The 23,631-nt window shown below is 47.9% G+C and overlaps 2 protein-coding genes across 7 annotated transcripts in view; one reads left to right on the top strand and one right to left on the bottom strand.

Annotated features, from left to right (window-relative positions):
* Positions 1-278: 278 nt before the first annotated feature.
* On the top strand, positions 279-7,292 carry EXO5 (exonuclease 5). The gene is made up of 5 exons (XM_035139696.2): positions 279-428; positions 1,394-1,662; positions 3,090-3,194; positions 4,205-4,377; positions 6,076-7,292. Exons 1-5 carry the CDS (start codon positions 328-330, stop codon positions 6,535-6,537), a joined length of 1,110 nt encoding a protein of 369 aa, XP_034995587.1. The 5' UTR covers positions 279-327; the 3' UTR covers positions 6,538-7,292.
* A 7,996-nt stretch (positions 7,293-15,288) lies between these two features.
* The window catches only part of RAP1GAP2 (RAP1 GTPase activating protein 2), a 160,807-nt gene continuing 152,464 nt past the window's right edge, over positions 15,289-23,631 (bottom strand). For 5 of the 6 annotated variants that reach the window (XM_035138755.2, XM_035138760.2, XM_035138757.2 and 2 more), the window contains 3 exons: positions 21,206-21,282; positions 19,272-19,312; positions 15,289-16,981 (listed from right to left, as the gene is read on the bottom strand). In XM_035138755.2, coding sequence (XP_034994646.2) covers positions 19,304-19,312; positions 21,206-21,282 — 86 coding nt within the window. In that variant the 3' untranslated portion in view covers positions 15,289-16,981; positions 19,272-19,303. The remainder of the gene's footprint in view (positions 16,982-19,271; positions 19,313-21,205; positions 21,283-23,631) is intronic. The other variant, XM_060268371.1, reaches the window with a different exon arrangement.

Here is a 23,631-nt window from a genome sequence, read left to right as displayed (position 1 = left end):
ATACTGCACCAAACTTAGATTCACAAAATATTTAGGGGTATGCGTCCCCATGCGTCCCCCAAGAAAAAAGGCACTGACTGGATCAACAGCAAAAAATATTCTTCTTATTAAGAAATTGTAAAGGTTGTACAGTAGTAGTCTCCGGAGTTAGGGGAGAGTGCACTGCTCTATTTTCTTCCTAAATCTATGGCTAAAGGCCGCCGCTTCCTACTGAATGGAAGGGAGGGCATCCCTCGAGCTACGTCACCGACTCCGCCTCTCAGGTGCTCGCGCGGCGAAGAATGGCTGTTTTGCAATAGCAGCAGCGGCAAGCCCGCGAAAAAAGTCATGTCTGGGCGTGACTCCGGATTGGAGGAAGCTGAAACGGCGTCTGGCTTCTCCGATCTGAGCGACTCCGAATTCCTGCAAATCGAGGAGCCAGAAGCTGGGTAAGCAGGAGCCTCCCTCCCCCTGCATTTTGTTTCTGAGGTTTGTTTGGGGGGTTAGTGTCATAGACTCAAAAAATTGTAGGGTCAGAAGGCTCCCTGAGGATCATCTAGTCCAACCCCCTGCAACGCAGGAATATGCAGCTGTGCCATACGGGGATCGAACCTGCAACCTTGGAGTCGTCGGCACCATTCTTTAACCAACTGAGCTATGTCTAATATTACACAAGAACAATTTGATTTTACCCCACAGCTGAGGGTACTTTATAACTCTTCGAAAGGTCTACGTTTGGTAAGGCAAGCTGATACTTTTGCTTGCTGCAGCAAGACCACAGTATCGGTTGAGTTTGGAAATAAATGGTATAAAATGGTATAAAAATGCACGGAGGTTGGGTGTCACTGAGAAGATAACTCACAATGTAATGCTGCTGAAAGAAAAGAAAAATGAATGCCTTTTATGCCATAAGGCAGGCATCCCCAAACTGCGGCCCTCCAGATGTTTTGGCCTACAACTCCCATGATCCCTAGCTAACAGGACCAGTGGTCAGGGAAGATGGGAATTGTAGTCCAAAACATCTGGAGGGCCGAAGTTTGGGGATGCCTGGGTTAGAGTTCTGGACCAAGACCTTGGGAGAGCAGGGTTCAAATCCCCACTCGGCCACAAAGCTCATGGTGTGCCCTCAATCTTTCCCAACATCAGAGTCTTTTCCAGGGAGTCTTCTCTTCTCATGAGGTGGCCAAAGTATTGGAGCCTCAGCTTCAGGATCTGTCCTTCCAGTGAGCACTCAGGGCTGATTTCCTTCAGAATGGATAGGTTTGATCTTCTTGCAGTCCATGGGACGAGTCTCCTCCAGCACCATAATTCAAAGGCATCAATTCTTCAGCGATCTGCCTTCTTTATGGTCCAGCTCTCACTTCCATACCAGTAATAATGACTTTTAAAATAACCTCGTCTTTCGTTCAACCAGGGATTCCGAAAAGCCAAGTTGTTCCCTCGGCCCTCCTACAGAATCTGAGGGTGGCGATGTGGCGAAAGGGAGCGTGCTCGGAACAGCGAAAAGAAAGAGATCGCATGTGCCGCTCGACATCTTCCACCTGCATTACCTTTCGGTAACGGATATATCCGCGCAGGTGTGGTGCGAACAGCAAATGGTTTATAGGCGAGAGCGTCCAGACCTGACGCCTCCTGAAAATATTGTGCTGTTGAACACAGGAAAGAGCATCCACCTTGCCAGAGGTAAGGGTTCGTTCTTTGCAGTCCATTCCCTGCTTCTTCAAAACATGTTTTTCTGCAGCACGAAGTTCTGATTTAGAACTTAAAGGGAGCCTTGTGGATCAGGCCAATGGCCCATCTAGTCCAGTTCTCACAGTCGCTGACCAGACGCTTGCAGGAAGCCTGCAAGCAGGAGCCAAACACAAGATAATTCTCCCCTTCTGCGGTTCCCAGCGATTGGTATTCAGGGGCAGGTAAAAGGTAAAGGACCCCTCACAGTGGAGGTCTTGTTGGCATCCGTCTGTCTCGAGAAACAATGGAGTACACCTCCAGGGGTGAAAGCAAACCTCACCCATGTGACCTCCTCAGGGTGCAAGCCTGGGCGGTGTGCATGGAGGTCCTGGGTGTTAACTCTGGAAGTATACACTTGATTCTGAAGAAGGTAAAAAGGTAAAGGGGCCCCTGACCATCAGGTCCAGTCATGTCCGACTCTGGGGTTGCGGCGCTCATCTCGCTCTATAGGCCGAGGGAGCCGGCGTTTGTTCGCAGACAGCTTCCGGGTCATGTGGCCAGCATGACAAAGCTGCTTCTGGTGAACCAGAGCAGCGCACGGAAACGGTGTTTACCTTCCTGCCGGAGCAGTCCCTATTTATCTACCTGCACTTTGATGTGCTTTCGAACTGCTAGGTGTGCAGGAACTGGGACCGAGCAATGGGAGCTCACCCCGTTGCAGGGATTCGAACTGCTGACCTTCTGATCAGCAAGCCCTAGGCTCTGTGGATTAACTCACAGCGCCACCTGGGTCCTTGATTCTGAAGAAAGTTAACGCTAAATACACTACTTCTGGTGAAGCAGCCACCCGTAGCCACTAGAGGGCTGTGGAAATTTGTGTCCCGGGCTTTTTAGACCCGTGCCTCCATGTCCTATATGAAACCGGGGGGGGGGGCATTGGTTGCCCGAGGTGAATTACTTTTAGCTCTCCTACCCCACTAAGGGACGCGGGTGGTGCTGTGGGTTAATCCACAGAGCCTAGGGCTTGCTGATCAGAAGGTTGGCGGTTTGAATCCCCGCGACGGGGTGACCTCCCGTTGCTTGGTCACAGCTCCTGCCCACCTAGCAATTCAAAAGCACGTCAAGTGCAAGTAGATAAATAGGTACCACTCTGGCGGGAAGGTAAATGGTGTTTCCCTGCGCTGCTCTGGTTCTCCAGAAGCGGCTTAGTCATGCTGGCAAGCTGTATGCTGGTTCCCTCGGCCAGTAAAGCGAGATGAATGCTGCAACCCCAGAGTCTGGACCTAACAGCCAGGGGTCCCTTTACCTTTACCCCGCTAGTAAGGAGTCAGGTGTAGTGAGAAAAGATGGAGGTTGATGGGGCGGTACCCCACTTTCCCACGTGGACCAGCATCCACTGGGCTCATCTTGCTCTTCCCCTCTCTTTGTCTTCAACACAGAGCTGGAAGACCATGACCTGGTGACGGTGAGCACCACAAGCCGAGAAGATTCCTGGGCGATAAAGGTGCTGAATCTTCTGGTGATGCTTTCGGTGCTGCAGGCAGGTATGGGGGCCTCTCTTGAGTCAATGAGCTGCCCACATTACTCTGGTGCTATACTATATATAGATTGATATTGATATTGATGCTGTATCTTGGGTTTCAGGTCTTGTGATTTATATGGAGATTGTTTCCATTTGGTTGTGTACTTTTTGATGTATTTTTATTTATTGTTTATGGCTTTTGTTATGTTTCTAATAGTGTAAATCTTTTTTTATTAAAAAAAATTCATTCATTTTATAAGAACACAAACAAACAAAGAAAGCAACCAACAACACACAATAATTCTTACAATTTTCTACTTTTTCTTAACCTCATTGGGCGACTTCCCCAAATCTCCCCATCTGAATTCCACTTCTAATCATCTTTAGCAGTTTCTAAAATTCAAAATATATCTAAATCAAAATATTAACTATATTAAAAATCTTATCATAAATCCTAAACATAAATTTAAAACACAACATATAACTCCTATTTCTACTCCGATAGCCTATATCAACTTCATTAAGAATTACAAAATATTAAATGTTACAATATTTTTTCAAATATACTTTAAATCTCTTCCAATCTTCTTCCACCCTCTCTTCCTCCTGGTCGCAGAGTCTCCCAGTCAGTTCGGAGAGTTCCATAAAGTCCATCATTTTAATTTGCTATTCATCTATGGTTGGTATTGCTTCTGTCTTCCAATTCTTGGTAATTAATAATCTTGCAGCTGTTGTGGCCTACAGAAAGAATGTAATGTCCTTTTTTGGTGATTTCTTCCCCTGTTATTCCAAGCAAAAAGGCTTCTGGCTTTTTGATGAAAGTGTCTTTTAACACTTTTTTTCATTTCATTATAAATCCTTTCCCAGAAGTCTTTTACTTAGGGGCACGAATAATTGTGTAAATCTTGTCATGTTGTGAGCCACCTCGGGCATGGTTTTGACTATAGAGAGGCGACATACAAATAAAATGATGATGATGATGATGATGATGATGATGATGATATAGATATATTGCATCCTCTTTTACTGCAGGTCACCGTGTGCGAGAATTTCCAGTGTTTGGAGTGCTGGAAGACATCTTTGTGGTTGGGGTCATTGATCAGCTGGGTTATACACCCAAAGGAGAGCTGGAGCTAAATGAACTGAAGACCAGGAACAATGCCTCCATGCCCTCGGCGGCACAGAAAAAGCGGGATCGTTTTCAGGTGAGCCAATGAGCCGCTGGCTGCAGGAGGCATCTCCCTAGCTTGCGAGTTGCCAAGCCCAGGTGCAGCCGTGCCACGAGACTGCCAGTGGCAGAGCTCCTGCTTTGAAGAAGAAGAAGAAGAGTTTGGATTTGATACCCGGCTTTATCACTACCCGAAGGAGTCTCAAAGCGGCTAACATTCTCCTTTCCCTTCCTCCCCCACAACAAACACTCTGTGAGGTGAATGGGGCTGAGAGACTTCAAAGAAATATGAGTAGCCCAAGGTAACCAAGCAGCTGCATGTGGAGGAGCGGAGACACGAACCCGGTTCCCCAGATTACAAGTCTACCACTCTTAACCACTACACCACACTTTGCACACAGGGCATCCCAGGTTCAATCCCTGAGGGAGAGTGTTGGCTGCCACTTGTTGGGACTGGTTGGGTGGAAGGAAAGGAGCCCAACAGTAGGTGGCGCCAGAGCCAACTGATGCCTGTTTTGTTGAGTTCCGCAGGGGCAACACGCCAACACAGAGGAGGAGGAGGAAGGAGATAGGCAGGGCCACCCCTGGACTGGTTATTAGTAAGAAGGCAGACAAGTGGGGGCTGGCTAAGCGCAAGCTGAGTTTTGTGGGGCAGTGCCCCATTTGGCCAATGGGCTGGCCTCCAGTACTGGGAAAGATCCTTTCTGAGACCCTGGGGAGCTGCCACCAGTCAGGATAGTTACAGGTAGATAGCCGTGTTGGTCTGACATAGTCGAAACAAAATAAAAAAATTCCTTCCAGCAGCACCTTAGAGACCAACTAAGTTTGCCATTGGTATGAGCTTTCTGAAGAAGTGTGCATGCACACGAAAGCTCATACCAATGACAAACTTAGTTGGTCTCTAAGGTGCTGCTGGAAGGAATTTTTTTATTTTGTTTCGACCAGTCAGGATAGTTCAGGACACATCTACACCATACATTTAAAAGCACTATGATACCCCTTTAAACAAACATGGCTTCCCCCAGAGAATTCTGGGAGCTGTAGTTTGTTTAGAGTGCTGAGAGTTAGACCATAGACCAGTGATTGCCAAACTTGGCCCTCCAGCTGTTTTTGGACTACAACACCTGTCATCCCTAGCTAACAGGACCAGTGGTCAGGGGTGATGGGATTTGTAGTCCCAAAACAGCTGGAGGGCCGAGTTTGGCCATCACTGCCATAGACCATAGATTGTAGAGCTGGGAATCATCTAATCCAGGCATCCCCAAACTTCGCCCCTCCAGATGTTTTGGACTACAATTCCCATCTTCCCTGACCACTGGTCCTGCTAGCTAGGGATCATGCGAGTTGTAGGCCAAACATCTGGAGGGCCGCAGTTTGGGGATGCCTGATCTAGTCCTATCCCCTACAAAGCAGGGGTATGCAGCTGTCCCATACGGGGATTGAACCTGCCACCCTGGTGTTATCGGCACCACGCTCTAACCAGCTGAGCTATCCACTTGCTAGGAAGCTCCTATCCCCCTCACAGAGATACAGCTTTCAGAGTGGTTTGACAGCCAAATCCCTTCTCACAGGGAACTCTGGAAGTCTGAAACAATTTTCTGTTGCTATACACTGTTTTAATGTTGTGTGAGAGGCTGGTGCAGGCAAATGCTATTGTAAAGAACGCACCCGAATAGGTGAATAGACTGTCGGGTGTCTGTTGTCTTAACATACTCATCGTTGGTATTATTTCCAGGTCTTTCTGTATAAGTATCTCTTTGATGCCATGGTGCGAGGGTGCCTGGCGCCGGACAGTTTCCTCCAGCGACTCCACCTGAGGCCCGAGCAGCCGCTTGGCCCCCACGTCCAGGAGCAAGCCCAGAAGTCGGGTTTCACGGTGAGCTGCCTTTGCGAGCTCCTGGAGCTGCTCTCCCTCAACCTGACACACTGTGACATCCCCGCCATCGACCGTTTGCAAATCGAGTACATCCACCAGGATTCCGGCGCCGCACTCGGCACAGAGGTCTTGGCCTATGACCAGGAGGAGGTCGGATCCACAGTGCGGTATTTCTTGGCTTACTGGAAAGGGCAGCGGGACTCCCGAGGGGTGGATGTCGAGGACGCCTGGAAGTGCCGCTATTGTGCCTACTCCGGCATTTGCGAATGGAGGATGGGGAGAGCCGGCAGCCCAGAAGAGCAATGGAAAAAGTCCAAGTGACGTTCGTATGACCCAACCTTTGGGGACCACTTTGGAGAGCCCAAGGCCACAGTCTCCAGAGACCATCCCTTTGTGCAGATCAGGGTTTCCCAAACTTGGGTCTCCAGCTGCTTTTGAACTACAACTCCCATCATCCCTAGCTATCGAGACCAGCAGTCAGGGTTGATGGGAATTGTAGCCCCAAAACAGCTGGAGGCCCAAGTTTGGGATACCCTGGTCCTGAGGGCACAAAGTTTTCCACCTTCACAGTTTTGCTTCACCAGTTCTAAGGGAAGGAAGCATCCTTTTCCCCACCACCACAACTGCTAATGCCCCCAAGCAGATGTTTTAATAGCCTGCACTGGTCTGGGTCAGGGCCGAGGGAAACCTGTGGCCTTCCAGATGTTTTTGGACACTGGTTTCCATCAGCCCAAGGCAGCATGGACACTGGTTAGGGGTGAGCTGGGCTGTAGGCCATCACCTCTGCATAGTGATAATATTGTTATTGAAACAATCTCTGATCCAGCCCAGAGCTGTACATATCCAAAGCTTATAAATGATACTGGACTATAACTCCCACAATCCCTCGCCTATTGGCCTGGAGCCCAACATCAGCCTCCTGTACAGGGTCATTGGGAATTCTTTTGGGTTCAAAACTGGTCCCCAGTCATACCTGCCAAGTTGCTGTCGGAGAAATAAGGGACCGGGCCGGAAGTAGCAGGCCGGAAGTAGCGCTGGCCCCATTTTGGAACTGGGCGGAACATGCTCAGAAGTGACTTTTGATGCTGCTTTGCCCAGTTCCAAAATGGCCGTGGTGCCAGAAGTCGCACTGCAGCCATTTTGGAACTAGGCAGAGCAGCATCAAAAGTCACTTCTGAGCATGCTCCGCCCAGTTCCAAAATGGCCGCCACACCAGAATAAAGTGGGGAAAAACAAAAAAATCCGTTTTTTCAGCTAGGAACAGCTGGAAAAACGGGGATTTCCCGGGGAATACGGGAGACTTGGCAGCTATGTCCCCAGTTCTTCTACGCCAGCTTCCAAAAAAGCTCTTCCTTCTATTCAGCAGCAGCCAGCTGTGGTGGTTGATGTGCCTTAATGCAGAAAGAAGAAGGATAAAGGGGAAAGACAGGGTCTCAAAAGCAATAAGGTTTTAATGGCCTGACACGCTCTTAAAAATGCCTTCCCCTGGAAGGGCTTCCTTGTGCAACATGGCATCCTCCACCAGGAAAATGTAGCAAGGCAGCCTGCACCAACCTGGTGCAGTGGGACTGATGGCAGCTGTAGTCCAACACATCTGGAGGGCACCAGGTTGGCGAAGGTTGGACTGAGGTCTAAGGTTGCCCCATGTTTGGTGCCCCTGTGGCTAGGGTTGCCAAACTCAATAGAGGACAGGACTTCTGCGCCTTTAATTGCCCTGCTCTCTTTTGAGTCTGGAAACCTTAAAGAGAAACCAGCAGACCCTTTGTTTAATTTCCAAGCAAAGGGTCTGCCGGTTTCTCTTTAAGGTTTCCAGACTCAAAAGAGAGCGGGGCAATTAAAGGCACAGGAGTCCTGTCCTCTATTGAGTCTGGCAACTCTACCTGTGGCAGCCATGTTCAAAATGCCATCTTTATTCCCATGCTCCTCTAAGACACCCATCTCCCTCTCACCCCTTTTCTGGTTACTGGTGCATTACATTTTCTTTCCACTGCTTGTCGGTGCATTCATGAGCCAGACCACCATGCCAAGAAAAGAGGGGAATCTGTACTTGTGGCTGTTCCACAAGACAGTGTGTGTGTGTGTGTGTGTGTGTGTGTGTGTGTGTGTGTGTGTGTGTGTGTGTGTGTTCAGCCTTTCTGGCTTGGATGTGTTGATAAAAATGCTCTGTTTTTTAAAAAAATAATTCAAACCCCTCTTTTCCAGTAAAATAAAACAATTATACAATCAAGTCCCCTGGAGAGCAGCTGGTCTTAGAAGTGGTATGGAAAATTCCCCACCCTGTTCGGAACCAATGCTTGCAATAGGGATTCTCGATGGGGCGTATTTCATCTCCCAAATGAGCCTGTTCTCTACCAATGTGATTCTGAGCTTCAGCCAATACGACTCCTGGTAGACCTATTGAAAATAATAGACACGATGAACTTGGGCCAATTAATTTTAAAGGGTCTGCTGTGAGTAAAATTTAGTTGGCTACAGCGCTTTGTGTTGGCTTGGTTTCTGCAGAAACCTAAGTTCCTGGTTAGGATTTCCTGAAGGAGCCCTGAGAAACTACATTTCATGGTGCAAGAGCAAACTTTGTCTTGTATTTGCACCGAAGGGAAAAGAGAAGCACTGCGGGCCAATGCCTGAAAATGACCTGGTCATGCTGAATTTGTAAATGGAATTTTCTCTGCAGAAGTCAGTTCCTCCCCATGTTTGAGCTGAACCTTGATTGTTTACATGCACACTGATGCTCTATAACCTTTCTCATATTGATCCAACACATATTTCTTGGATATTTATATATCTATTTACTTATATATATATATTGTATTTTATAACTAATATGTAGTATTTTCCCTTTAGGTTTCCCCCCCTAAAAAACCACTCTTGTATGCTATCAAGAACACTTTTCTAATTTCTTTTTTTTAAATGCTATACTGGAAATAAAATGTGATTATTATTATTTTCCAGCCATTGATGACTCCTCCCTCCCTCCCTCCCTCTGTCTCTCTCAACAAAGCTGATATCTTAACAGTACTCAGTGGCTCAGAGTTTTCTGAAGAGGTCCCTTTTGTTGGGTTTTCAGCTGTTCCCCCTCCCTTCCCGCCCCCTAATTTTGTATATAAAATTATAGCCAGTGTTATGATATACAAAGCATGGGTGTGAATATTTATCATTCTGAAGCCTTTTACATAGTTGAGCAGATGTTCATATTCTTAAGCCCTGCGCCACTCCTGCTGTGTATACACACACACAAACGCAATTCTGCCATCTGCGTCTGATATGAAATAAGGGTTAAGTTCCAATCTCAGAAATGGCAAATGGAAAGAGGTGTGTTTTGGCTGAACTACTGCTGGCTACAGAAAGGCGCCCACATTACTGAATGTTATACCATGCCAAACATTAGTGCCCCCTCCCCACTTTGATCAGGCACCTAATCAGCCCAGAGCTAGAACCTGCTTCAGTACAGGGTCTGTTATTCTTGGCATCCACCTGTCTTGAGAGACAATGGAGTGTGCCTCTGGGGGTGGAGTTAAATCGCTGGGGAATCACAGCGCCTGCTGTGGCTGCAGAGACCGGTAACTCTGGTTATCTCCCGCTTGGACTACTGCAATGCGCTCTACGTGGGGCTACCTTTGAAGGTGACCCGGAAACTGCAATTAATCCAGAATGCGGCAGCTAGACTAGTGACTGGGAGTGGCTGCCGGGACCACATAACACCGGTCCTGAGAGATCTACACTAGCTCCCAGTAAGTTTCCGAGCACAATACAAAGTGTTGGTACTGACCTTTAAAGCCCTAAACGGCCTCGGTCCAGTATGCCTGTAGGAGCGTCTCCACCCCCATCATTCAGCCCGGACACTGAGATCCAGCACCGAGGACCTTCTGGCGGTTCCCTCATTGCGAGAAGTGAGGTTACAGGGAACCAGACAGAGGGCCTTCTCGGTAGTGGCGCCCGCCCTGTGGAACGCCCTCCCAGCAGATGTCATTGCAATAAGCAACTACTTTACTTTTAGAAGACAACTGAAGGCGGCCCTGTTTAGGGAAGATTTTAATGTTTGATGCTGTGCTGTTTTAAATATTTGGTTGGAAGCCGCCCAGAGTGGCTGGGGAAACCCAGCCAGATGGGCGGGGTATAAATAATAAATTATTATTATAATTATTATTAACTCGTAAGTGCTGCCTCCTATGTTGCTTCTGCTGTGTCAACAGCACCGAAGTGACCTCTCTGGGGTGCAAGCCTCTGCAGTGAGTATGGAGGCCCTGGGCTGACAAGACCCTCCTCTCGGCCTCGCTGATGTCCAAAGGAAAGGAAAGCAATAGGTTCTGCACCAGTTTGGCTGCAGGAGTTGCTGGAAGGAGGCATAAAAGCAGGGCCGGATATAGATTTGATGAGGCCCTAAGCCAGGCACCCCCAAACTTTGGCCCTCCAGATGTTTTGGACTACAATCCCCATCTTCCCCGACCACTGGTCCTGTTAGTTAGGGATCATGGGAGTTGTAGGCCAAAACATCTGGAGGGCCAAAGTTTGGGGGTGCCTTTCTATGTCCAGCTGTGCTTTGTCAGCAACAAATTGTTGCTCTTTGTGTTGAATATATGCTATATGGTAATTTATAGACCTAATAGGTATCTAAAGCCATTTGCACATGCAGAATGTAGGCACCCTATATATAGAAATGAGCAAACCAGTGATATTTTAGGGAGCAGGCTAGCAGGCGGGGCCCATTACTTCTATCATAGGAGCCTACACAACAGAAAACACTACAGTGGTACCTCGCAAGACGAAATTATTTCGTTCTGCGAGTCGCTTCATATAGCAAAATTTTCGTCTTGCGAAGCACAGTTTACCGTTTACCTGGTCTACCCATTTAATTAATGTGTTCCTATTCTTCTTGCAAAGCGTGGCCATAGGAAAGTTTGTCTTGCGAGACACCTCACGCAACGCAAAACACTTTCATCTTGCGCGTTTTTCGTTGCACAAGGCAATTCGTCTTGCGGGGTACCACTGTATTGCTGAATGTAGGTTTTATTTTATTTGTTTTTTATCTTATATTTTGGAAATGTACATCCAGTTTTTTTTCCAAGAGAGTGGGGCCCTAAGCTATAGCTTGTTTAGCTTATACGTAAATCCGGCACTGCGTACAAGAAGCAATCCAACCATCTTAGAGACTCCAGTGTGGGTTTGTGTAGGGTTTACGCCTTACCCTTTTCTTCTCCTGGAGGGTCTATCCCTACATAATCATCAGGACAGGGGAGGGAGATGCTGTGTCCTCTTTGTCTCTCTCTCTCCCCACTGCCGCCCCCCCACCCAACAACCTGCAAGGAAGAGGATTGAACCTCCTGTTCATCTTTTCTAGTGAGCAGAGAGTTCGGTCCTGCTGAGTGCTGCTTTGTAAGTGGGGAACACACTGGCAAAGCAGACCACTGCAGGGAGCAGGATTGAACCCTCCAGCTGGTGAGTGGAAGGTTCAATCCTGCTCTCTGCAGTGTGGTCAGGGGTGGGGTGGGGGAGTGCAATCATGCTGGGTCCCGCTTTGCCTATTCATTCCCCACAGAGCTACCTGCCTCTTCTTTCTTCTCACCACTGGACCACCCTGCCTTCTGACAGATCTCAAGCCCAGATCCTCCCCATTCAGCTTGGGGTTCAGGCTTGGGCCAAAGAAGGGGACAGCCCTGCCAAATATAGGTCCCTGTAAATAGAAAGCCGGGGGACACGGGTGGCGCTGTGGTCTAAACCACAGAGCCTAGGGCTTGCCGATCAGAAGGTTGGCGGTTCGAATCCCCACTTAGAAGTTCGAAACCACATCAAAGTGCAAGTAGATAAATAGGTACCGCTCCAGTGGGAAGGTAAACGGCGTTTCCGTGCGCTGCTCTGGTTCACCAGATGCGGCTTAGTCATGCTGGCCACATGACCCAGAAGCTGTCTGCAGACAAACGCTGGCTCCCTTGGCCAGTAAAGCGAGATGAGTGTCGCAACCCCAGTCGTTTGTGACTGGACTTAACAGTCAAAGGTCCCTTTATCCTTTATCTTTAAATAGAAAGCCATATGTTTAAAAAGACACCTTTTTCTTTCTCATCACCTTCGCATGTCTTTCAAGTGCTGGGATCGCGTTCCATTTTATGCAAGCTCTGGATTTACACTGAAAAACGCATCGGCTGCCAGTGAGAACAAGACCTTGAGTGGCCACCAGGTGGCAGTAGGAGATGAAAACGAAATTGGGTTGACAAACAGGATTCAAATGGGTGCTTTGCGAAGATGGAACGGGAAGTGGAGGGTGGGGATGGAGAAATCTAATTCAGATTCCCCCACAGATTCAGATGCAGGATGAAATGAAGGCGGCAACTCTTATTGTGTGGCAATCTTCTGGGGCTGGTGGGAGTTGGGACTGTAAAGTCTCCCCAGCATAAGACATTCAATGTGTGCTTCATGTGTTACATGTTATGTGTCTCTCTATGTGTTTATGTGGCTGTCTATCATCTGTGTGTCAAACCTCATCCTAAGGACTTGAACAGTGTGTTTTTTCTTTAATCATACCACTCACAGGAGTGTATGAGACAATGTTTTCATTCCTCTACCCCAGTTCTTTCTGCTATTAAAGTCCACATCAATATTGGCCAATCATTCCGATGGGGGGGGGTTGTGTTTGTTGAGTTATCCCCTTAGAATCATAGAATTGCAAGGTTGGAAGGTACTCCAAGGGTCATCTAGTCCAATCCTCTGCAATGCAAGAATCACAGTTAAAGGAATCCTGACACATGCCCCCCCACCTTTGTTTAAAAACCTTCAGTGATGAAGAATCCACCACCTTCCAAGGTCATATCATGGCACAATTCAAAGTGTTAGTGCTGACCTTTAAAGCCCTAAACAGCCTCAGCCCAGTATACCTGAAGGAGCGTCCCCACCCCCATAATTCAGCCCGGACACTGAGATCCAGCTCCGACAGCCTTCTGACGGTTCCCTCACTGTGAGAAGTGATGTTACAGGGAACCAGACAGAGGGCCTTCTCGGTAGTGGCGCCCGCCCTGTGGAACGCCCTCCCATCAGACGTCAAGGAAATAAGCAACTATCTGTCTTTTAGAAGACATCTGAAGGCAGCCCTGTTTAATGAAGCTTTTAATGTTTGATGTTTGATTGTGTTTTTAATATTCTGTTGGGAGCTGCCTAGAGTGGCTGGGGAGGCCCAGCCAGATGGGTGGGGTATAAGTAATAAGTTGTTGTTGATGATGTTACTCCAGAAGGCAATTATTTGAAATGGATTGAAACTGGAGGGAAGCAGATATCAGCTCAACTTTGGGAGAAAGTTTCCAACAGTAGGATATGATTATCAGTTTGTTGTTGGCAATGGACAGCTGGACATATAAATGGCCCCATTACCTTCAATCTGGCCCTGAATGGGATTTTGGTGCAATCTTCCCAGGTTGGCTGGAAAGTGAGTGGCAGGGGGCGGGGCTTGCAGCCCATGTTGGGGCAGGGGGTGGGGCTAGGGCCCATGACACACACCTGTTTTCCTGTTCCTTCGTCCTCCCCTCTGACGCCTGCATGAACAAAAAGCCTGATAGACACAAAATATCTTTTTTAATTGTGAATTTTGCAAAGACACATTTAAGCAACAAAATATACATTTCTGACCTTTCTGTAGAATTTGTTTTATACAATAACAAATACAAGAGGCTACCGTAGCAATAAATTAAATATACATTATTTACAACGTACATCAGCAACCGGCTACAAAGCGTCACCTCCTCACAAACAAAAGAATTATATTTCATTTTGTCAGAGACCTTTCGAAAAAGAATTCCGCTTTTCTCTCACACACTCACACTCCCTGCAACTATCATCTGTTTGGTCTTTTTTCCCCCTCTTCATTAGGAGCCTAATGAAGAGGAAAAATTTCCTGCTCTGTTGAAATGATTGAGACCTTTTAGATACCCACAAAATCCAGCATTTTCCTTTGAGGGAGATCATTTTAAATACTGCACCATACAACAACCATGAAGAAGAAAAGGAAGAAAAGTGAAATGCATGTTTTGTATGTTTTGTTTAACAAAAACAAAATTATTTTAGAATTCAAGGAGAAATGGAATTGCGGAGTTTCAAGGAAGGAAAATGTGCATTTTTCTTCCTTCTTCAAAACTCTAGAATGCAGAATTGGCAAATGATATTTACCAGCAGCAGGTTCTGAGCAGACAAAAAGGAATTCTTTGCTGCCAAGAAGACATGAGGACAGCCACCAGCTCAGTCGACTTTAGGGAATCGGGATAAATTCATAGAAGGTGGAGATATCAGACACAGTAGGTCATTGGAACTGGGGGGGCAGCACTGGTGCGGAGGGGGTAGGGGTGCAGAAAGGAGCAACCAAAATGAGCAGTGAGCTGGAGCAACGCCTTTTCGAGGAAATTTAAACACCTACAGTTTCCTCATCGCTGCCCTACAGAATTCTGGAAGCATTTCAAGGTGATTTGTGAACCTTTTTGGCCCAGAGTACCAGATGGGATGAAGGTGGCGCTGTGGGTTAAACCACAGAGCCTACGGCTTGCCGATCAGAAGGTCGGCGGTTCGAATCTCCGTGACGGGGTGAGCTTCCGTTGCTCGCAGTTCGAAAGCATGTCAAAGTGCAACTAGATAAATAGGTACAGCTCCGGTGGGAAGCTAAACGGCATTTCTGTGTGCTGCTCTGGTTCGCCGGAAGTAGCTTTATCATGCTGACCACATGACCTGGAAGCTGTATGCCGGCTGCCTCAGCCAATAATGCGAGATGAGTGCCGCAACCCCAGAGTTGGTCACAACTGGACCTAATGGTCAGGGGTTCCTTTACCTTTACCATTTACCAGATGTTTATTTCCTCATCCCCCAACTCCGCAGGCCAACTCTGACAAGTGGGCAAGACCACCCAGCTGCCAATCACCTGATGTCATAAGTTCAAGCTTGCTTTCTGCCTGCCCCACCCTCGATGCCACATATGACTAGGGTTGCCAGACTCAATAGTGGACAGGACTCCTGTGCCTTTAATTGCCCTGCTCTCTTTCGAGTCTGGAAACCTTAAAGAGAAACCAGCAGACCCTTTGCTTGGAAATTAAACAAAGGGTCTGCTGGTTTCTCATTAAGGTTTCCAGACTCAAAAGAGAGCAGGGCAATTAAAGGCACAGGAGTCCTGTCCACTATTGAGTCTGGCAACCCTACATATGACTGTGGTTTGGGGGAAACCACCTCACAGGCCAAATGGGGAGACCTGGTAGGCCAAATCTGACCAGTGGGCCAGTGAAAGTTCCCTACACCTGCTTTAAGGCAGTCTTCCCCAAACAGTAGTCCTCTGGCTCTTTTGGACTACAACTCCCATTGGGCCCAGCTGGCATGACTGCCATCTTGTTATGCTAATATGGTCCACAGGAGAAGGCAGCCTTGATGCTACACACACACACACACACACACACACACACACACACACACACACAAATATTCACTAGCATCCTAGTCTCATCAGTGCCAAATTTGTAGACAGTGATGACCATGGCTTGACCACATGGGGGGTGGTCTGAGCCTCTTTTAAGTCAGTCCAGAAAAAAAATTAGGCTCATTCATGAGCTCAGTTGCCCTTTATAGGCATATTAGTACAGCTGAAAGGTCCAGGGAAAGAAGCAAGACAAAGAATGCTCCAAAAGTCCTCAACAGCAGAACAGGTGGAAGATAACAAGCAGTAAGTTACGACGACTGTGAAGGCAGATGAAGGCTGCAGCAGATAAGAAACTACCAGTTGTTGCGTTACTCATGCCATCGGAATAGCGCTTTACTGCGAAGACTGTGCACTGATCTCCACACATAAAACAAGGCGTCTTCCAAAAACCCACTCTACGGAACTCCTAGCCACAAGATGTTCTGATGGCCATTCGCTACAATACCTTTAGGGGGTGATTAGACAATTTCATGGGGGAGGGGAAATTTGCTGTTGGCTTTCAGCTCTGGTAGCTGAAGTAGGTTCCCAGGCAGGGTGCTGCCGGGGGGTAAAGGCTGCCATTCGCTCTGGCTGTGGGCTTCCTAGGGATATCTGCATGGTCCCTGTGGTGAACAGGGTTAGGGCCAGACACACCTTTGGTCCAGCAGGTCTCTTCTTGTATTCTAGAACTGGGCTTGGGAAGGAAAGAGAGATAAGGAATAGAGCAGGACTTAAGTAAGGGAAAACGATGCCACATTCTGAATTGGCTGAGGTTGTCTTCAAGGGGAAGAAGTCCCACTTGCAGAACAAGTCCATTTGCATTAGAAAAAGGACACTTGACCTTAGGCCCTGGGAAGGGAAGAAAATAGCCTATAATATCACTATGAGTGATTTTTTTTAATTAAAAAAACCCCAAAGTAACTTTCTCAAATCATCAGGAGAGTGACCTTCAGTCAAACAGCTACGATGAAGGACAAGGAGCACACTGGTTTTGCAGATTTCAGAATACCAAACGGAAACAAAGTAAGAAGCGGGTTCAAGTATAATGTCAGCAGCAAACCCGTCTCCTCTCCCCAGATGTCCTTTGGATCACGAGGGACGGAGCAGAGACAGGGGTCGGCGAGGGAAGAGAGTCCCACAACCTGTCAGATTCATCTCCCGGGGCATCTATCCCGGCCGAGACGTGGCAAAGTAGCAGCTCCCTCAGGGTTGGACGGGAACATCTGCCTGGGTGAAGCACATTTCATATGTGGCGGTGGCGCATAGTGTGGCGGGCGGACGTTGTCAGTCGAAAAGAGCGTTCTCACGTAAGAAAAACAGGAAGGAAGGAAGAAAAACCCGAACAGAAATGCCCTGGAAAAGAGGAGGGAAGAAATTAGACGGGGGACCTGACCCTTCGCTAGGCAGGGCTACACGTTAATATCCACACTGAATGTGTGTTTGTTTTGCAGCAGAAGGCATCGTTCAGCATAGCAATGGGGCTTACTCCCAATCAGATGTCCACAGGGTTGGAAGCCTTACCCCAGAGATCATCAAGCTTTAGTGGGGCAGTGGGTGCATTTGAAATGTGAAGAAAGTCAGGTGTGCGCATGGCATTAAATGGCTGCCACAGGGTGCGTGGTACAATGGCTTCCTTGTAGGAGAGGCCCAGCCACAGCACACAGGAATTGAGTCCAACATATGACTGCATGGTGGGGGGGAGGGGCTGCTTGTAAAAAGGTTGTTGTGCACCCGCCCCTTGAAACACCCACCCATGGACTTAATGCTGTTCAGTAACTACCGTGTTTCTCATATTATAAGACATGTCTTATATTTATTTTTTCCTCAAAAAAACACACTATGGCTTATTTTCAAGGGATGTCTTATTTTTTTCTTCCTTCTACTGCTGTGGCCGGCATTGCTGCTGCACCTATCACTATGTCTTATTTTCGGGGTATGGCTTATATTCCTTGAATGCTTAAAAATCCTGCTATGGCTTATTTTATGCGTATGTCTTAAAATATGAGAAACAGGGTACCTGCCAGTTACCAATACCACTTTTTTTGGGGGGGGAAAGGTGGTGGAGACTTATTATTATTATTATTATTATTATTATTATTATTATTATTATTATTATAATATTTGGACCCTGCCCATCTAAATGGGTTGCCCCGGTCACTCTGGGCTGCTTCCAACACACATAAAAACATAATAAAACATTAACCATTTAAAAAAATCCCTATACAGAGCTGCCTTTAGGTTGTGTAGTTCTTTATCTCCTTTACATCAGGGCTGCCTTCAGATGTCTTATAAAAGTCAGATACCAGTAGTTGTTTATTTCCTTGACATCTGACGGGAGGGTGCTCCACAGGGTGGGCACCACCACCGAGGAGACCCTCTGCCTGGTTGCCTGTAACTTCACTTCTTGCAGCGAGGGAACTGCCAGAAGTCCCTTGGAGGTCGACCTCAGTGTCTGGGCTAAACGATGGGGGTGCAGATACTGGGTATACTGGGCCGAGTCCATTTAGGGCTTTAAAGGTCAGCAGCAACACTTTGAATTCTAAACAAAAAATAAAAATAAAAATTGCTTCCAGTAGCACCTTAGAGACCAACTAAGTTCATCATAGGTATGAGCTTTCGTGTGCATGCACACTTCTTCAGATATCTTAGTTGGTCTCTAAGGTCAGACCAACACAGCTACCTACCTGTCATGGGCGTACCCAGGATCAAAACTAGGGGGGGGGCAAGGGGAGGGGCCAAGGCACGGAAGGGGAGGGGCCACAAAGTGGGCGGGAACGGCGAACTCGCGCTCCGCCGGACTGTGCCCCTCCCTAGAAGCAGGGCTGGTGGGCGGAGGCGGAGCCCAGCCCAGCGGAGCGCGAGTTCAGCGTTTCCGCCCACCGCGCCGCGCTCCCTGGTTCCCCGCCGCGCTTGGCCTTGCCTGAGGGCACGACGGGGAGCTGGAGGGAGGGTGCGGCGCGGCGCGGCAGGAATGGCAAACTCGCGCTCCGCCGGGCTGTGCTCCGCCTCTGCCCACCAGCCCTGCTTCTAGAGTAGGGCAGCTGCCCTAACTTGCCCCGTGGTGGGTACGCCCTTGCTACCTGTAACTCGTATTTTGAATTCTGCTCGGAAACGTACTGGGAGCCAATGTAGATCCTTTAGGACAGTCACCAGCCTAGCTACTACATTCTGGATTAGCTGTAGTTTCCGAGTCCCCTTCAAAGATAGCCCCACGTAGAGCGTATTGCAGTAGTTTGTGGTGGAACAACTGCAAGTGTTCCTGGGTGGCAACTGGTTATCTGGAACAACTTCACTCTGGGTTCAGGTCTGGGTTCTGGACTGAATCAGCCTTCCCTCACACCACATGCACTGCCTTGACCCTGCGATTGGGGGGCCCTGGGCCACGTGATGTTAGCATGCCAGGCACACATGCCCTGAGATGTGTGCGCATGACATCAGCACCCCCCACGGCACGCCTGCATGGCTGCCACAGAACTTTGAGGGGACCTGGTCCCTTCATTTAAATTTGGGGTGGGCGGCCCCTGCCACCCCCACCCCCCCACTCAGCACCCCTGCCTCTTACCTCCTGCTGGATACAAAAACAGAAAATAGAAAAAAGGTACAGGAGGACCATCTTGGTGAGACCGTGGCCCAACCGACTCACCTTTTTGGGAGGTCTGTAGTCTTATCCGTCAGCTAATGTGTCTGCAAGGAAAGGAAAAGGATCGGCTGACTCATTTGCTCTATTGCAGCGATGTCTTGCCCTCCAGGTGTGTGGACTCCACCTCCCATTGGCACCCACCCACCCCATGCATGGGCAGAAGTATGGTGTCATGGAACTTGTATTCCACTGTCTGGTTTCCCACAGCCATCTGGTTGGCCACTGTGATAGCAGGCCTGATCCTGGAGGGCTATTCTCACTACATTCTTAGAAGCATAGCCATCTTGGTTAGTAGTCACTGATAGCCTTCGCCTCCAGGAATTTTAAAGCTGTCCAAATTAGTGGCCATCATTGCCTCATGTGGAAGTGAGTTCCACAGTTTAACTTTGCGTGGAACTTTCCTGTTTCTGTCCTGAATCTTCCACAATCTTCTTTGGATGCCTTCTGGCGTTATGAAAGATTGGGGGGGGGGGCTTTTCTCTATTCAGTTTCTCCAGCCCATGCATAATTTCCTAAACTTCAGTCGTGTTGCCTCTTAACCACCTATTCTCTAAACAAAACAAAAAAGTCCCAAATGTTCCTTCCTTGGGGAGTTGTTCCATTCCCTTTTATCGGTTTGGTGGCCCTTTTCTGAACCTTTCCCAACTTTTCTGTATCCCAGTTACCGGGAACTGCAGGTGGGGAGATTGCTGTTTCACTCATGTCGTGCTTGCGAGCCTCCCCTTGGGACATACACATATGATTGGCCACTGTGAGAACAGGGCCTGGATAGCTCAGTTGGTTAGAGCGTGGTGCTGGTAACGCCAAGGTTGCAGGCAGGGCCGGTGCTAGGGCTTTTTGCGCCCTAAGCAAAAACAGCTTCTGGCGCCCCCCAGACGCATGCGTCATGACACACGCACAACACCGCCCCTGCGTCCCCTCCAGTGGCGGGAGGAGCGCGGGCCAAGGAGGGAGCTCGGCACCCTCCCGCCTGTGGAGGGGACGCTTTGAGCTCCTCAGCGGCGGCGGCTGCAGCAAGTGAGCGGCAGCGGCGGCAGCAGCGCCCATAGCTGAAGGCTTCAGCTGCGGGCGCTGCTGCCGCTTGCTCGCTGCAGCCGCTGGGGAGCTCACAGTGTCCCCTCCACAGGCGGGAGGGCGCTGAGCTCTCCTTTTGGCTCGCGCTCCTCCCGCCTATGGGGGGGGGATGCTGTGAGCTCCTCAACGAGCGAGCGAGTGGGCGGCGGCGGCAGCGCCCATAGCTGAAGGCTTCGGCTGCGGGCACTTGCCGCCACTACCGCCGCCACTCGCTCGCTGCACTGCGGTTTAGCCGGGGCTGCTGCAGAGGCTCCTCGCTCGCACCGAGGAGTTTTTCTCCCGGCCTCGGGAGTCGCACCACCCTCTGCCTGATTCCCCGCTGCCATGGAGCCTGGAACAGCTGCTGCTGCTGGGCCGGAAGCCTCTGCAGGAGCCGCAGCGCTCTTCCTGGTTGCGAGCAAGCAGCAGGGCTACTCCGAGCTGCTCTCACTTTGCAGCGGCGGCGGCCAAGCTGCGCCTGAGGTGGGGAGACCAGCGGCGGCAGAGAGCGTTTGTGAGCGGGGAGACACAACAGCGCCCCCTCCATTCTGGCGCTCTAGGCCGTCGCCTAGTTTGCCTTTATGGACGTGCCGGGCCTGGTTGCAGGTTCGATCCCTGTATAGAACAGCTGCATATTCCTGCATTGCAAGGCTTTGGACTAGATGATCCTCAGGGTCCTTTCCAATTCTATGACTAGACAGGCCAATGTACAGGCTCTTCTTGTATGTTGCTGAACTACAACTCCCATCAGCCCAAGCAGGCATGGCTAAGGGCAGGGGATGATGGGAGTTGTAGTTCCTGTAACATCTGGAGGGCCAAAGGTTCCCCAGCTGTAGACTGACCAACGTCTTAAGTCTACGGTAGGTTGATACTTTCAAACTTACCGGGCCAGGACTTGAATGGCTAAGTTTATCAAAACGAAATTTAAGATTTGACCTCGGAGAATTCCTGCTCTTCATATCTGTTTGAAATAATAATAATAACCCAGTGAAAAAAAAGTGTTTGCTTCAAATGATTGAACTCAAGAGTCGCCATTGAGGTGCTCTCTAAATGTCGCTGGATCACAACCCCTGTCGTTCCTGATCATTCCTTTCTGGGAATGATAGGAGTTGGGGTCATCTAGAGGACACCATTTTGGCTACCCCCGAATTTAATGGAATGAATCTAAACCAGACTGGAACCAGTTTAGTTTAACAGAAGCCCACTGTTAAAATGGAAACAACAATGTATTAATTTTGTGCTGGCCTGCTCACATGACTTTCCCCAAGCCATCCCAGGTACTGTAGTTTACCCCTTACAGAACTACTAATCCTAGCACCTTTAACAAACTACAGTTTCCAGGATTTGGGGGAGGGGGAGCCATGTGATTTAACTTTATTGTGATGTATGCAGGGTTAGAGTCTTTCATTATTTCAGAGTAGTAAAGAATTGCCCGGGAAAAGTCCCAGCAAAGGAAGGACGGATACCAAAACTTATGGGATATGCAGAAATGGCGAAACTTACCAGAAGAAGAAGAAATAAAGATTTAATTTTTTAAAAAAATAAAAGAATGGAAATGGTTTATTGAATCTTTACAGATAAATTATAAACAGATAAAAAACATTGGCAGGGTTACGGTAATAACCTGCAGTTTTATAAGAGTATATATTTAAAGAAGACGAATAAATGAGCAAATTAAGTTAATTTGGATATGCAGAAGAGATTAAAAACAAATTTAAGGAACTGCAGAAAGAGGGGGATGGAAGTCAAGTTTTGAAATGTCAAAATGGTTGTAAAATTAGTGAAATGTATAAACTTGAAAAGTATGTATGTATGTATGTATGTATGTATAAATAAATAAATAAATAAATAAATGCCCAGGAAAAGAGGCAATATGGCTGCAGTCTCAACCCACTTCCTTGAAAGCAAGTTCCGCTCAACCTCACTGGGGCTTACTTCTAAGTAGGACTCTCCAGTGATCATCTTTTGCATGTGAGCATCTTATTGCCAGGAGGAGAGCAACCGGAAATGAAATGCTTAAACAATTATTGAAGTTTTTGTTGGAAGAAGTGGGAGGGGGGGTGCAAAGAAAATGAGGATGGGAGAGAAGGAATTAATGTGAAAGGAGACCTGAAGATCTTCCTCTTTTTCCTAGGCTGATCTATGTGACAAAACAGACCCCCCCTTTTTTAATATGCTGATTTCTTCACAGTGCCCCAGCCATGCAGGTGTGCTTACTAATCACCAAGAGCAATCCAAGTTGGTTAATCAAGTGAAGCAAATTTCCATTTTTGTCACTGTAATAGCCTCACAGGGAGCTTGGGGAAACTTGTCACAGATAAGTAGGGTGGTTTCAAGGCAGCCCAGTACATTCTGAGCTTACATATGCACTGATTCTGCTTGGTTTTTTAAAAATTATTATTGCTTATTATTATGTACATTTCATATCAGTTTGCATAGCTCATTTGGTTAGAGCGTAGTGCTGAGAACGCCAAGGTTGCAGGTTCGATCCCCATATGGAACAGCTGCATATTCCTGCGCTGCAGGGGTTAGACTAGATGATCCTCAGTGTGCCTTCGAACTCTACAATTCTACTATTTACAGCCAGTGCCGGATTTACGTATAAGCTAAACAAGCTATAGCTTAGGGCCTCCACTGTCTTCGCGCCCCCCAAAAAATTATGAGCCTTTGTAAATTGTGTTTCTAAAGGAACTTTTGTTATTGCCAAATGCCAATGTGTTTGCATTATTAAGTTTATTATGAATAAGAAATGGTTTTAAGTTAGAGCTTAAGAATTATTTCACTATTAATATACTTCCTCTTAATTGTATTTCACTATTAATATACTTCTTCCTTAATTGTATTTCAGTTCAACAATTACTTTGATAAAAATACATATTTTGTTATGTGCAAATGGCTTTAGATACCTTTTAGGTCCATAAAGAACCATATAGCATATATTCAACACAAAAAACAACGACAATTTGTTGTTGACAAAGGACAGCTGGACATATAAAGGGCCCCATTACCTTCAGTAGCTTAGGGCCTCATCAAACCTAAATCTGGCCCTGTTAACAGCCTACCTTTTTTTCTTAATAGCGTAAGGTGGCAAAGACCTTACTCCTTTTGGTGCACTAATGCAGGCATCCCCAAACTGCGGCCCTCCAGATGTTTTGGCCTACAACTCCCTCGATCCCTAGCTAACAGGACCAGTGGTCAGGGATGATGGGAATTGTAGTTCAAAACATCTGGAGGGCCAAAGTTTGGGGGTGCCTGCACTAATGTATCATTATCCCCAGACCATCACAACCTTGAAAGAAATTAGCCAGAG

The sequence above is a fragment of the Zootoca vivipara genome, chromosome 15 (assembly GCF_963506605.1).
Source record: "Zootoca vivipara chromosome 15, rZooViv1.1, whole genome shotgun sequence".
In the NCBI taxonomy this organism is placed as follows: domain Eukaryota; kingdom Metazoa; phylum Chordata; class Lepidosauria; order Squamata; family Lacertidae; genus Zootoca; species Zootoca vivipara.
The sequence above is the reverse complement of the archived record's forward strand: the minus strand, read 5'-3'. Positions and strand labels throughout refer to the sequence as shown.

Coding starts and splice junctions, on each gene's coding strand:
- EXO5 (XM_035139696.2), top strand. CDS start 328: ATGTCTGGGCGTGACTCCGGATTGGAGGAAGCTGAAACGGCGTCTGGC. Junction 429..1,393: donor ATCGAGGAGCCAGAAGCTGG/GTAAGCAGGAGC, acceptor TCGTTCAACCAG/GGATTCCGAAAAGCCAAGTT. Junction 4,378..6,075: donor AAAAGCGGGATCGTTTTCAG/GTGAGCCAATGA, acceptor TATTATTTCCAG/GTCTTTCTGTATAAGTATCT.